Here is a 13,778-nt window from a genome sequence, read left to right on the forward strand (position 1 = left end):
CCAGGGCTCGTGGAGCCCCTGCTCTCTTTGCCCAGAAGACGAAAAGTTCGGGCCAGGCGAGATTGCATCGAGTACGCGTGGCCAGGGCCATTCCCCTGAATGGCCAGTCGAGCGCGAGTTGATCTGCAGGTTCGTTTCTTACATAGACTTTGGAAGTCATAGCTGGCATTGCTCCTTGGAGCGAGGTTGCAGGCTCCGGGTTGCGAAGGCCCAGGGCCGACCGAATCGATGCTCCGAATGACGAGGGAGATGATGAATGCCTCATCGCTCATGCGGCCGACTGGGGATGAGAATTCCAAAGCGGGGCATCTTGCCCTTGGGGTCAGAGTACTTCTTGTGGACGACATGGGCGGTAGGCTTGGAAACGCGCTCCTCATCGGTAATCTCGTGAGCAACGAGAATCTCTTGCTTCCGAGGGACAGTCAAGACGGGCACACCGCCGACATGGTCGCCAATGGTAACCTTCTGATTGCCACGAACAGCAGGCTTGGTGTGCTTAGTCAGACCGGCGCGCTCCTGGGGAGCGCTCGTCTGCTTGAGCGAGGGATAGTCAAGACGGACGCACTGCCAAGGCCCTCTGTCGAGGAAGGCGACGGGGTTGTGATCGAAGGTGAGGCCCAAGTGGATGGATTCATGGATCGACTCTCCCGGGCCGAACTTATGCCAGTCAGGCTGGCCAGGCGCGGAGATCGACAGCGCGAGAATAAAGCCGAGAGCAGCAAACACCTACATCCACACGAATCCCCTGGTGGGGCCGAAGGTATAGAATCCTCCAAAAGACTTACAGGAGCACCGGGTTGAGTGATAATCGACGTTGAGGCCGTGATATGCCAGCGATAAGGATGCTGACGCACCCTTTTTTACCATTGCTCCGATTCTGTGTCTTGGTGTGAATTCATTCAGAAAGGTGGTGAGCGTGTGTGAAAGCATGTAAACATCATTGCGCCGGCTGGTCCATGGGCGGATGGTTGCTGGTGGCATCGCCAAAGCTTGCGGCCAGTGGCGGAAGATCCTGCGCTGGTTCAGCGACGGCCATGAAGAAGGTTTGATGCAGAATGACTCACCGATGAACCAAAGCAAGCTGGATCAATGGTGCTGCGAAGCGGTTGCGAAAGGCGGCTGCTGCGCAGCGGTTGACATTGCTGCTCAGCCTATCAGAGCATCAGCTTCAAGATCTTGATGATGTCGTGGATCGGTCGCTGGGCGCAGAAAGGGCAAGGCGAAAGTAGTAATTCATACCACCGGTGGCTGATCTAAGCTTGTGAGCTATGGGTGGGTCGAGGCGAGGTGGCGAAGGCGGGAGCGGGTGGTGTGGAGGGTAGATGTGGAGCGAAGAAGACGAGGAGGTGAGACCGGACACCTTTCGAATGGCCATTGTGCGCTGCTGCTCGATTAAGCGAAGCTGGTCTTGGCACCCAGCGCCTACGCTGGCCCCGTCTGCATCGGCAGGTGGTGCTATTTGCGTCGGATCTCTGGCGAGGTGAAGTGAAGTGCCTCGGTCGTAGCTATGACGCGCTACTTGACCCGTGCGTAGCAGCTGTGGCAGCCGCATGGGTCCCACTGTCATCATTCGGCCCTTTGACTGGCCTCGAAGGGTACACCGGTCCGTTCGGGGAGTCTGTCGGCGGTGGAAAACTGATTTCATGGCTCTACCAATGCCGCGGGTCAGTCGCTATTTCGTCTTGGAGGCTAGCCATGCTCTTCTGATTCTCAGCATGCTCTCAGCGCCGCGCCCCCACTGCTATCACGGTATGTCCACTTTCAGCGCGGTTAGACAGAGTAAAATGGATCTGTCTACGCTCTGGCTATCATTAGCTTCTGCTACCGCAGACAAGACCGTCTCGAGCAAACTATCACATTTCAGACGCAAGCAGCCAACTCTGGACTGGAACACAGCTGCGAAGAACGCCTGCGACCGCAATGGCTGCGCAACACGAGGCCCCGACGAGAGCGGGGTGCTGACACAACATATTTGAACAGGCTGAGCATCGACGAGACCTGCTAATATGTCCAACACACGGGCTACTTACTCTCCCGCGGCAAGCGCCCTGTGTACGTGCACGCAAGCTCCAGCTGAACTCCTCGAGCATACAAGGCACAAACTTGCTAAATGCCTATTTGGCTGTGAGTTCCTTTGTCGCGGAAGCAGGGCGCGCAATTTGACCATCTCGCCGAAAATAACGAGGCAGAATGGACACTGGACGGCGCGACGACGGCTTCGAGCCGCTGATTTTACCAGACCATTGGAACCATCCTACGCCCGACCGCCTTTTCCTCCCACCAGACACGCAAGCGAAAGCCTCAGTCTGCGAATTTTCTTGTCGCTGCAGCCCACTACCCCACCGTCTCACAACCGCGAAGCATCATTTAGCGTCACTCGAGACCAGCTTTCTGCCGCAAGTCTCATCACATCTACTCTCCCAGCTGAGCTTGACCATACCTTGTCTGGTTCATTCCCACGTCAATCTCTCTTCACGTTCCTCCAACAGGACGATGTCGTCGTGTTCCTGCCACCGTCTTCGCCTTGCATCTTTCCAAAACATACATTAGATCCCATGGGCACTTCCAGAATCTTGAACCGATGCTCACCTTTCTCTCTGCCATCCTACCCCTTGTCTTGAACTCATCTGTCATGACTACTAGCATCACTAACTCACTGTGAAGATATTTCTTGGATCAAGCACCCCATACTCCTCCGAATCATCCTCTTCTGTCAAGCTCCGCATTAGACTGATCAATGAGTTAGTATCCAGATAAATGTTACCAGATCGAGATGTACCATGCATCGCCTGTCACTATCCTTCCCTCGACACAACAGAGAGCCATCAAGACCGCGAACCATCTCTCTAACTGCCGCCGTGCCACCTCATACATTGAACTGGATCAAAATGACAATGGCCGAGCCTATGAGGCCACAGCACGAAGCATTTGAAAGCTAGGGTAAGGTAGCATCGTCACAACTGCCGCCCGACCAGCCGCAAACGCTCTTGTCTGTCTCAGACGAAGTTAGCACCAGGAACGAGGCCCATCCCAGCTGTCTCTCTCTGCCAGAAACGTCCGAGTTGCACTCGGAGAGCGCCAGTTGGTCAGTTCTTTGTACTCATCGCACACCCCAATGGTGGCCACGCCTCGTGTTCGCTGAAGCTGTCCTCCTCGGCGGCGACGCCTTGCATTCCTGGCTGCCCAAGACTCTGGGTGTTCCGCTAGCACAAAGTCTTGCTGGGGAAGAGATAATGGGGCTGAAGCTGATTCCAGGTGTTAGAGACAGCTCCAACCGCTGCGTTGACAGCATCGAACATGATCTCCACTCTCAGGTCAGCGTCCTGATGCTGCGCATCACCTCGAGAGTTTTCGTCCAAATCAACGAGGCTGAAACAGGATACAAGTCCCCGGGCAAGATCAACAAAGCCGGTGTCCCATCCGTTTCGGTTCTTCCGGCCAGCCTCTTGCATACGGCAAATCCTCATCGCTGGTCAAAAGCCGCTTCTTTGTCATCCTGAAGGAAAGTCAATCACGACAGCTGTTGAAGGTATTTCGGAACGAAAATACACAAATATACAATTCAAGCGAAAGTATAAACTACCAGAAGAGTGGGGAAACAAGGGGAGTTGAAGAAAAGACCAGACATCACCGCCAAACAGCGTGGTGCGTCGTACTAATAATACACTTCCAAACCTCTCTAGCAGCAAAACATGCACAAGTTCCTTTCTCTCTCTATCTCCATCCCCATACACCCCAACTTAAAACATATGCCAACAAAAAAACGAACTCGCCTGATCATTCATCCCGACCGTCTTGAAGTTGAAGATGCCAGGAAACCGCATGTCGACCCTGCGCCCCTTGCAGTTCTTCTCCGGGTGCCACCGGCACCACCACGGCGCGTTGATGTACGCGCTGCTGATGCGGTTGTCCCACGCCCGGTCCAGGTTCACGCACTTCATGTCCGGGAACTCGATGTTGCGGCACTCGCCCCGCCCGTTGTCGTGCTGGCAGTACCGCATCCGCTTCGGCGCCACCGTTCCGTTCTGGCGCGGCGCGAGCTTGGTTGCTGTTGCGTTGGTGCTGGGGGTGGTGGTCGTGGTGGGCGTGATGGTGGCGCCGGGGCTGTCCGGGATGGCGAAGTCGAGGAAGTCGAGGTCCGTGGCCGGGAAGTCTTTGGCGACGCCGAGTTCGGGGGTGGCGCCGACTTGCGGGGCGGCGAGGGTGAGTGCTACGGCGCTGAGGGTGAGGAGGAGGGTGTTGGTGAGTTGCATGGTTGGTGTGGTTGGTGTAAGGAATGTATATGGGTAAGGTTGTATCTGCTGGAGCAGGTAGCGATGGGTAGGAAGGGGCACACGTTCTCTATATGGAGGTTGGACAAAGAGATATGGTACAAAGATAGATGTGGTTGGTGATGCGTGAGCTTTTGGCATGTGGTGTTGATATTGTTCCCAGTCTTCATTGTTCGTCGTTGATATTGTTCTCCCTTCAAACCCCAGCCATGGGCCCATGAAACTACTACCTACTCTTGCAGAACCTCGAGGGTCACTGGATCGATCGAGATTCTCGTGGCTGGAGTCTCAAAGCCGGTGGATTATTACCATCCATGGGTTGGCGGAGGTGGCGCATTGCGGCTTGGCCGTCTGGCTATAGTTTCCTCTCCCACATTGCCACGCCGTCCTCTCAACCCAGAATCTGAAAGGCTGTGGAGGGACTCGGCACCCCTCTGGGTCCGGTGGTCTGGTAGGAGGCCTGACTAGCATACAGCAATGTTCCGCCAAGCACATCCAGCCATTCTCAAGGACCGACGTTCTTTCGTACCCGTATTTATTCACGGGATGTCCACTTCCTTCAGCACCTGCATCTGAAACCCTGCCACGATGTCATCGTTGTATTATGATTGGCCTGAATGCAGACATAATGGTTGCCCCCCAAAAGCCCCAAGAATTTTTTCCCAGCCATAGCTGTCCTTGTACTTATTGTTGGTGTCCATTTCAAGACTGTCGTGAGCGTGCAGAGTGTGACGTATGGAACTACTGTCGCTCATGGGGCCGGTCGGCCTTGTCCGTAGTCGAGGTGGTACTGAAACTCTCACGCCTGGAGTTTATAGGGAAATTCGGAGGATGTCGTAATGTAAATTTTCCATGTTGAATGATGGTGGTCCCTCGTGTTCAGAGAAGTACTCCAACCAGGGGAAAAAAAGGGCGCGGAACCAAGATTTGTGAACCTTGTGGTGTAGCGTCGAGCGTGAGATCAGCGGGATATCTGAACGGAGATGGTCGCGGCGTGTTCAAGTGGTGCTTTGCTTAGGCATGCGATTGGCGCTCTGAATACGGGTGAGTCTGGCCATGATTTCACTTTTCGAGGGATTTGGGACCAAGCTCCTTACGATTCGAAAAGTTTCAGCATTGCATCTCTCCCTGAGTATCTTGATAGGGAGCCAACGACGGAATTTTACTCAGGGGGTGTGGGCATCATTCCCAATGCTACTTATCGTGCGGCGAGTCTGTTGAGCTCCATCGATGATTCTCCGATCCCCAATAGCACAGAAATTGGCTACAACACTCCAACATATAGATGGTTTGCTGTTGCTCGGGTGGGCCATGACGTACTCGAAGACGTTTCTCTTATTCAATGCACACCTTACATAGAAGCCCTGCACACCGTTGTCAATTTTACGCTGCCGAACTACACCATTGACCTCTCTGAAGGAAATCCGCAACCAGACGAGGAAGACAGCGAGAAACGCCTCTTGACTTACACAGACATCCTGACGATAGGGATGCCCGCCCTCTACGATGATAATCCTTCCAAAATAAACATGGACGGCTTCTTCACGGCCGTTACCTATGGCAAAGACGGTCCGCCGATAGAAGAGCTCCTGGGTCGCGCCAACGCCGACCGCCTTGTCAGCCGGATGGAACACGTCTATGCACGAACCGTAGTGCAGATCTTGAACGAACATCGGATTCCAATGACCCCGAACATCAGCGCCGCTCTCCCGGGCCTGCTCGACCCGTCCACCTTCAACGCCACCGTCTTCACTCGTCAAGAACGCCTGGTCCAAAGCGCCATAGCGACGTGAATTCTTGAAGGCATCTTGGGCGCTATGGCGCTCTGCGCAGCCATTTATTTCGCTCTCACACCGAAAACTCGTTTACTGCCCTATGATCCGGGTAGCATCGCGGCCAAGATGAAGCTCTTTGCCGGAAGCCGCCTGGTCCGGATGATCCGAGAGCGCGATGGGGAGCTGGATGACGAGCTTCTGGGAGAGGTTCTGAGCTTGGGCTGGTGGGATGAAGAGGAGGATGAAGTGGCGAGGTCGGAAACGGGGGAGAGGAAGAGGCGGTTCGGAATTGATGTTGGTGTGGCGGGGAAGGAGTTAATTGCGGTTGGTTGTCGGTGTGCTGGGTTGTGCGTGCTTTGCAGGTGGGCGTGCAGTTGTCTTTGGTTCTTCTGTTGAAGGGTCGTTTTGTTGGCGTTTGTGTTGGAAGGTGGAGCACTAGCTTGGAGCAGGACTTCCACCAATTCAAGTAAGCTTGGCAGTTTGAAACAGTTTCGCAGTTCAAATCGAGTTTCGTTTTTACCTACTCAGTTTTAGCCCCCACTAAGTAAATCAATTTTCACCCTCTTAAAATACTAAGTAAATCAAATCAGCCGATAATTACCTGGGTAAAGGGAAGTAAGGGGGAAAGCAGGGGGGAGGCAGGGGTACGGTAGGAATATATATACCCTTACCTCTCCTCTAGCAGGGATATTGCAGGGGTATCAGGTAAAACTAGTCTTAAGTAAATCAAGCCAGTTTAATATACGAAAAAAGATAAGTAGTTCAAGCCGCCGCGAAATTACCTACAGTTTGATTTTAAAATTTACTTGAGCTTGTTTGATTTACTTGGTGGAAGTCCTGGCTTGGAGGCGGAGTTCCGTATCTGCGTGTTCCATTGGGTTTGTTTTGCGATGCCATTCAACATGGCTTTGCTTTTAGCATTTGTACCAGAGTAGCCCTCCACCGGAAATTACATTCTCGAAATAAGGTCTCACAATTTCTGACACTGGTTTTCTTTATTCCGCATCCAACATGCACTGGAGCAAATGCCCTTCGGGTTTCTCCGAGGCCTTCGAGACAAGCGGACGATGCACGATCAGACTTGTTAAAGGGAGCATCAGTCGTGTACTGTGATTGTCCGAGTCTGAGGAGTAGCTCGGACAGGCTTGCGGGGAAAAAAGGCGTCGGAGATCAGCAGCGCATATCCAGAGGCTTGAAACACAATTCCCGGGTCAGCCTGGTGGAAGGACTCCGGAGCAAGGCGAGTCCGGCGTATCCTTCGGCGTGTTTCTGAAATGCAGGCAGCAAGGAATCTGTGAAACTCAAATGGGGTCCAGTGAAGCGGATTCGCAGATGCAAATCGACCTTTCAGAGACGCGTATATTCACAAAACATGGGGCAAGTCAATCTCAGTGATAATTTTGCATTTTTTATTCAGCCAAACTCTCTCGGAGCGGCCTGCCTTCGCCAGATCCCACGTCCTGCTAGACGGCAATCAAGACGGACTCGACGCTTAGGCCGAAGAACCAACCAGGATGTCGGAGTCGCCAGCATCCAAGACAACCAGAGTGGAGCACCTGAAAAGCTTTCCACAAGCCGTGCCCAGCTCAATCTGTTATGGTATGATTGTTAGCATTTGTTGTTGGTCCTCCAAAGCTTATTCATTTCAAGCTTCTTCTCAGGACCGGGCGAAAGGTTGCGAGAACCGATCGCCCCGAGGGAATTGCAGGAATCGTCGGGACGATTTGCAAGATCCTCATCACCAGTATGGCAAAGCCGCTCGAGGTATGGGTGGGCGAATGGGACGTACGTTGTTGCCGCTGTAGTGGTGGACGGACACCTTGGCCAGCATGGCGTAGTCTAGAGAAATGTTAGCACCCATCGTGACGCAAAATGTGGCGCCTTCCGCCCAGGCTGGTGGCTTCCAAGGCCCGCCAGGAATTGTGGAAGACGGTGAGAAACATACACTCGAGTTCGGACTTGCGCAGAGGCGGGGTGTTGGCGGCGATGAGCACGAGCTTCGCCTTACCCATGCGGAGAGCCTTCAGGGAAGACTTGTAACCGAGGGTGACTGCGACCGTGGTGTTAGTTTTGGACGGGAAACGCGACCGAGGTCAGAACACACCCTTGCCCGACTTCATGACGAGGGCCAGGCGCGAGGCCAGGGTGTCGGTGGACTTCTTGTTCTTGGGGGCCATTGTGTCGTCGTGAGCGTTAGGCGTAGGTCGTGGGTATGGCAAAAAGTCGTGGTTGGAGAGGAGAGGTTTTCGGCTGGCACCGTCGTTGTAAGCGAGGGCGCTAGCCTGCCTTTGCTAACGTAACCAAGCGCGGACTATTTTGTGGACCATTCTCAACTTGCTGGATGCTTTCTAGCATTTCCATGCTACAAAAATCAATTCATACAGCAAGGATGGCGACCCCGTGGAGCAATGGTAATGCTCCAGGAATCATGTGCTGCACCAGGTCGCCGCATGCCGGTCTCCTCCACTTGCACGTTGTAGAACTACGGTAAAGAAGTATCGCGTAACACACAAACAAAGAAGCATTAAGGGGGTCAAAAGAAATTAGACGACGGAAAATTACTCGGGCTGGCAAAAAGGAAATGTCACATAGAACTGTCTGACAAGTAACTTCAGCGCCACCACCAATCTCCAAAATCAAACAGAATGGATTCCCGAAGCAAGGGCGCAATCGCTTCGGCTCTGCTCTACATCACTGCAAAATGTGACCCGAGGCAAAAAGGGCCAAAGTAAGTAAGCATCTTCGCAAGCTACACCTTAATCACATCCAACTACGCACGCGCACACAATCCAATACATTATTCGGACATCGCCGCCGGCACCTTTTTCGGATTTCTATTCATTCTCCGCCGCTGCAGCCATGAATTAAACCCGGCAAATATTGGGCACGGATACAGAACATGCAGAACGCCAGATTGCGCATATCTGCATCCCCATTCGAAAATAGAAGGTCGGTAAGGACAAAGCTGAGCAATCAGCAAGCGGTACCGAGGCCAATGTCGGAACCTGAGAAAAAGTAAGTGAACGCCTAGCTTTCAGCTCACTACGTACGATAAAGTGCATAACCGGGCGGGGTAGCGAGCTGAATTTGGACAGGGTGGGGGCGGACACTACGAGTTCCACCAGCACAGAATGCGGTTACTATTGGTCGCCATTGGCAGAATCACGACTTATGTGAGCCTATGCGGAAGTGAATCTAGAACGATATGGAGAGTCTTGATCAAGATGTGCAATCCGAATTTGGATGCGATCGACGATGCATGCATTGAACACGTAATATGTCGTCGATCGACATCAGATGTCAGCTATCTAACAGTATTGGTGTCTCAGCCTCGTCCGAATCCCACTTTTCTCGCTTGAGATTATTCAGCGTACAGATTTATCAAATAGCGTTCTCCGACTCAGATCTTCCCACGTCGTCCTCAATCGAGCTTCTATAAGTTCTTGTGTAGTTGCATGTTCCTCGCTCTTGGTATCTCGCTCACACTGGACACCTACCTATCTGATAGACGTTGAGTTTGTCATTTTGCGCGCCGCTTCCCTCGATGTCCTCCAAATCCTCCCCTGATTTGAAGGATGAAGCAGACAAAAAGGCTATTGAGGATGAAATCGATGACAAAACCGTTGAGCATTTTATTCACGGTACTCTCAGCTTCCTTATTGTCATAAAATAGCCTAGATATGTCCTGACCCTGGTATAGGAGAAACGAGCCCAAGTCTGTTCAAATCTCTCAAGGAAGCCGAGACCCGCAGCCAGATTTACTCGCCCGACGATGATGAGTTTCTTGAGATACCTTCCAGTACAGGACTGCCTCCCGGAATTGAGTGGAGAAATGAAGGGCTTTTTCACGGTCGGGAGTCATACTCATCTTTTGGAGAGAAAGGCACAACTGCCAGTGTCAATGCCTACGGAAGCCTTCTGCAGATATCACGATACCTCGGTATTGGGACATCTGGAATTTTCTGTGCAGACCCAGGCATATCTGAGCCATGGTCTCTCCAAGACCGTATGCACGAGCTTCTAGATCTTTCAACAGACGCTGCAGGGGGTTTCGGTCTTTGCTTGAACCCCGAGCTGGCAAGCTCGAAACCCCGACTTCAATTCCTACGTAGCCGATGGCCACGTTACACCCACGATATCGGAGATCTATCGGTGTCAATCCAGTATTTCGCAAATCATGGAGCGATTATTCAGCAATACTTATTCCAGAGAACACAAGGACATGAAGCGACGAACTGTAGAGAAGGCAGTAGTGCTCACCCACCTCGAAGCGCCGATGATGATGTCGGTCAAAGTCTACACGAGAACGATGCTGTCAGAGGCCAGGACGAAGTCACTCAAGTTCAAGGAAATCAAGTACAGGATGATCGAAACCAGAATCAACTATCATCAGAGGACTGCGCCCATGGAGGCCAGAGAGAACACTCGCTACCACGGAACGAAGAGACACTTTGCAACACTGAAAAGAAGGTTTCAATCAAGGACTGCCTGAGACTCAAATCAAGATTGCAAATACGCGAATCTGAATGGGCCGAAACTTGGAACGATTTCAATATGGAGTATCCCCATGGTGCTGGATACTACACCACCACGGGACAAAATCAGTACAGTCTGGTGACCCGCCATCGAATTCCAGCCACTTATGAAGCAGTTGAATTGGTCATCGCTGTTTTCGTAAACGGTTGTGCTACGAAAATAGCAAAGACACGGGATGAGAACCGCAGCGGAACGTACGAGATTGACCTTGATTCCGAAAACGTCCGCGTATTCGAAAGAGACCGGGAATCAAAGTCTGATACTTCCCTCGAGATCACCGTCGTGTACAGACTACAGCATAAGGCAGAGGACTATTCCTGGAAATCCACTCTAATACCGGTCTCGGTATTGAACTTGGACGATTTAATCGCTCAGAATTCATATGATGGAGGGCTATCTCTGTCAACGTCGGAGCATTTCAACTTCATCATGAAACGCAATCTTGAGCATATCCTGTCTGTTTGCAGTATTCCAGTATCAGATACGCCCGTTCGAGATGAAATCTTCGAGAAGTCTACAAGACAATCTCAAGCGATGGCTGAACAGTCAGAAAGAGGCAATCCAATAGCCCTGACGTGTGGAGATATTTCTGGACACCATGTTCTCGTGTCTGCAAGCTTGTAAGTTGCTGGACATTGTTTGACTTATTTTTTGCTGACCATTGCCAGCTTTGCGTTCCAGTTTCTCCTCGCAATTTACTCCCTTTATGAGATACGATACTTTCCCACACTGAAAGAGCGGATTTTTGAAACATTGAAAGGACATTTAGAGTGGGTTTTTCTGCACATCAAAAAAGACCCAAACGACAACAGCCAGTTTCTTGCAGGATATTGGGCAAACGGCCGGGAGATAACGCGCTTACGAGAGCATCGAAACCCTCAGCATACCCCGCTCCAAATTATCATCGCGGGAGACTTTGCATCGAAAGTTGAGGGAAGTGATAAAGTCCCAGTTTGGTTCGTTGATCAGGTGGGCGATTTCATGGAGAAGTGGATTGAGTCTCTTCGAAAAAGTGACAACAGAGACTATTGTGTGTTTCCAAGAGTCTCGCATGAGGGCGCTGAGGAAGGGTACTACCTGAGAGACCATGTCCTGATTTGGAAAGCTCTGAAAACTACAGAGGTGCTGGAAGATCTTGGGATGAATTCTCGCCAGGATTTGGAACCACATTTGGCAAACAGGCGGGAGCGGCAGATCGCCCTTGGTGTACACACGTCCAACCAGGCCAGAAGAAGGATACTGAAAAGGTTCACTACTCAAAACACCTTGGCCGACGAGCGGATGTTTGCGACCTACCGAGACACCCGGGACAACAGCTTCTTTCTGGACACTATGGACACTGTACTGTTCTACGAAGAGCAGCAATTCTTTCGCGATGCTTCGAAAGCGACCAGATACTCTCAACTATTTATGGGGAGGAAGGCAGTCCTTGACGAGTGGATCCGGACTTTGGACGTTCAAACTCGCCATCAAAGAACCGATGACAAAGACTGGCAAGAACCACTTCAATACGGATTAGCCATCCAAATAGCAAGACATGGCAATCAGATCGATTCCAGACCAGCGAGCGATATCTTTGATGGAGCGTTGAAAGTGTTACTCCAGAGCTGCTCTGCCAGTGGCATTTTCCCAGGTTTCCTCACTCGCGAGTTGAAGCTTCCAGCGACTTTCAATGAGGGCTTGGAGCTGCGTTGGTCTGGTCGCGACTCTTACTGGCACACATCGTTTGAGCTACCTTACATTCTCTGGAGATACGCTAAGGAGAGACTGGAGGAAACCAGCGGTCAAGAAAAGCAGGCGCCACTGGAAAAGTCCGAAGCTGCCAGCCAAAGGAAGACAACCAAGCAACCAGAATCACAAATGGTCCAACCTACACAAAAACGAAGTTCCATGCCTAAATTCATTCGGGCTAAAACCGTATTGGGTGGTCAAGATTTCACCGATCAGAAAAATATTTTCGAAATCTCGGATGAATGGCTCGTTCCTTGTCCAGACTTCTTGCATTTCAACTCAACCCGCTCTTTCATCGATCTGCTGAATGCAACCACACAGCGAAGAATCCCCGTTGCGGAGTTGCGACGACTCGTTATCGACATACCCAAGCGGAAGAACCAAACGGATGACCACCACACTCTTGTCGACCCACAACCATGCACCAGCGAAGAATTCTTTGCGAGGCTACAACAATGGCGAACCAAGAAGGATAATATGCTCATCAAGAAGAAAATCATTTGGTTATCTTCCAGTGACGAGGAAGCCGCTGCAATATGTCCCGCCGCCGTACCCGAGTCAGAAGAACCAGCGCTTACGGGTTTCTTCGGAAGGCACAACAACTGGGATAAGCACTTTCTAGATGATCCGTCTGCGAGAAATAACTCATGGAAGACTGAATTCCAACTGTCCTTCTATCAGCTTGAGAAACAAGGAAACGGTGCTCAATCGAAGCCCGAGATTGCCCTTGCGAAGAGGATCCGTCGAGCCTCTATGGGCTTTCGATTTAATGGAGACTTTTTCGATTGCTACTGGATTTGCCATATTATCAATTTCGGTGATTGGATGGGCAAGAAGAAGGGAGACCAAGGCACTCAAGTCGGAGGAAGCGCGCAGGAGGTAGAGGAACTTCTGAATGATTTTCTTTCAAGAAAAGTTGGAAGTTCCGAACTGGCACTTCCTGGGAGTGGGTCAAAGAAGCGCACATGGAATCAGCGCAAGGTTCTTGAGCTGATCCTCTTTGAAGAGATGATCAGGAAGGTAACGGCCGGCACGCAAGAGATACTCGAGAAGATAAAGGACGTTCTTGCTTCCACGAGCCTATCCAGATCTGAAGAAAACGAAACGAAGGATCTCCCGGATAAAGTCAAAGAGACTGTCCTTTTCTCCAAGATTGATGGCAACGCCTACTTCTCATTCAGTGCGCGATGGGAGGTGATCCAGCAACTGCTCCAAGTCCTGGACGAGGACTTAAGTGATACGGTCAAAAAGATTGAAAGCTGGAACGATAGAGAGAAGAACCGTGGGACGGAGACACCACGGTGGACCAAAAAAGACGAGAACAGGTATAGGCCAGCACTGAGGAGAATGCAGCTCTCGAACGCCGAGAGTGTACGAGAGCTCCTACAACTTCAAGAGAAGGCACAGTCACTAAGGTCTTCTCTAATTAGTAGGCGCGACTACATTAGAGATGACCTGAACCTTC

The 13,778-nt window shown here is 51.5% G+C and overlaps 4 protein-coding genes across 4 annotated transcripts; 1 reads left to right on the forward strand and 3 right to left on the reverse strand.

Annotated features, from left to right (window-relative positions):
* Nucleotides 1–261: 261 nt before the first annotated feature.
* LTHEOB_6446 (Sac3 ganp family protein) lies at nucleotides 262–867 on the reverse strand (the record flags this gene model as incomplete). The annotated part of the gene is made up of 2 exons (XM_035515703.1): nucleotides 262–726; nucleotides 865–867. The coding sequence occupies 2 exons, from the start codon at nucleotides 865–867 to the stop codon at nucleotides 262–264; spliced, it is 468 nt and encodes a 155-aa protein (XP_035373029.1).
* Nucleotides 868–3,740: 2,873 nt separating this feature from the next.
* Nucleotides 3,741–4,253, reverse strand: LTHEOB_6447 (Beta/gamma crystallin; the record flags this gene model as incomplete). The annotated part of the gene is made up of 1 exon (XM_035515704.1): nucleotides 3,741–4,253. The coding sequence occupies one exon, from the start codon at nucleotides 4,251–4,253 to the stop codon at nucleotides 3,741–3,743; it is 513 nt and encodes a 170-aa protein (XP_035373030.1).
* Nucleotides 4,254–5,800: 1,547 nt separating this feature from the next.
* LTHEOB_6448 (uncharacterized protein) lies at nucleotides 5,801–6,064 on the forward strand (the record flags this gene model as incomplete). Its single annotated transcript, XM_035515705.1, has 1 exon — nucleotides 5,801–6,064. The coding sequence occupies one exon, from the start codon at nucleotides 5,801–5,803 to the stop codon at nucleotides 6,062–6,064; it is 264 nt and encodes an 87-aa protein (XP_035373031.1).
* Nucleotides 6,065–7,538: 1,474 nt separating this feature from the next.
* Nucleotides 7,539–8,223, reverse strand: LTHEOB_6449 (60S ribosomal protein L30; the record flags this gene model as incomplete). Its single annotated transcript, XM_035515706.1, has 4 exons — nucleotides 7,539–7,637; nucleotides 7,836–7,885; nucleotides 7,992–8,096; nucleotides 8,151–8,223. The coding sequence occupies 4 exons, from the start codon at nucleotides 8,221–8,223 to the stop codon at nucleotides 7,539–7,541; spliced, it is 327 nt and encodes a 108-aa protein (XP_035373032.1).
* Nucleotides 8,224–13,778: the final 5,555 nt, after the last annotated feature.

This window comes from Lasiodiplodia theobromae (assembly GCF_012971845.1).
Source record: "Lasiodiplodia theobromae strain AM2As chromosome Unknown scaffold_18, whole genome shotgun sequence".
NCBI lineage: Eukaryota > Fungi > Ascomycota > Dothideomycetes > Botryosphaeriales > Botryosphaeriaceae > Lasiodiplodia > Lasiodiplodia theobromae.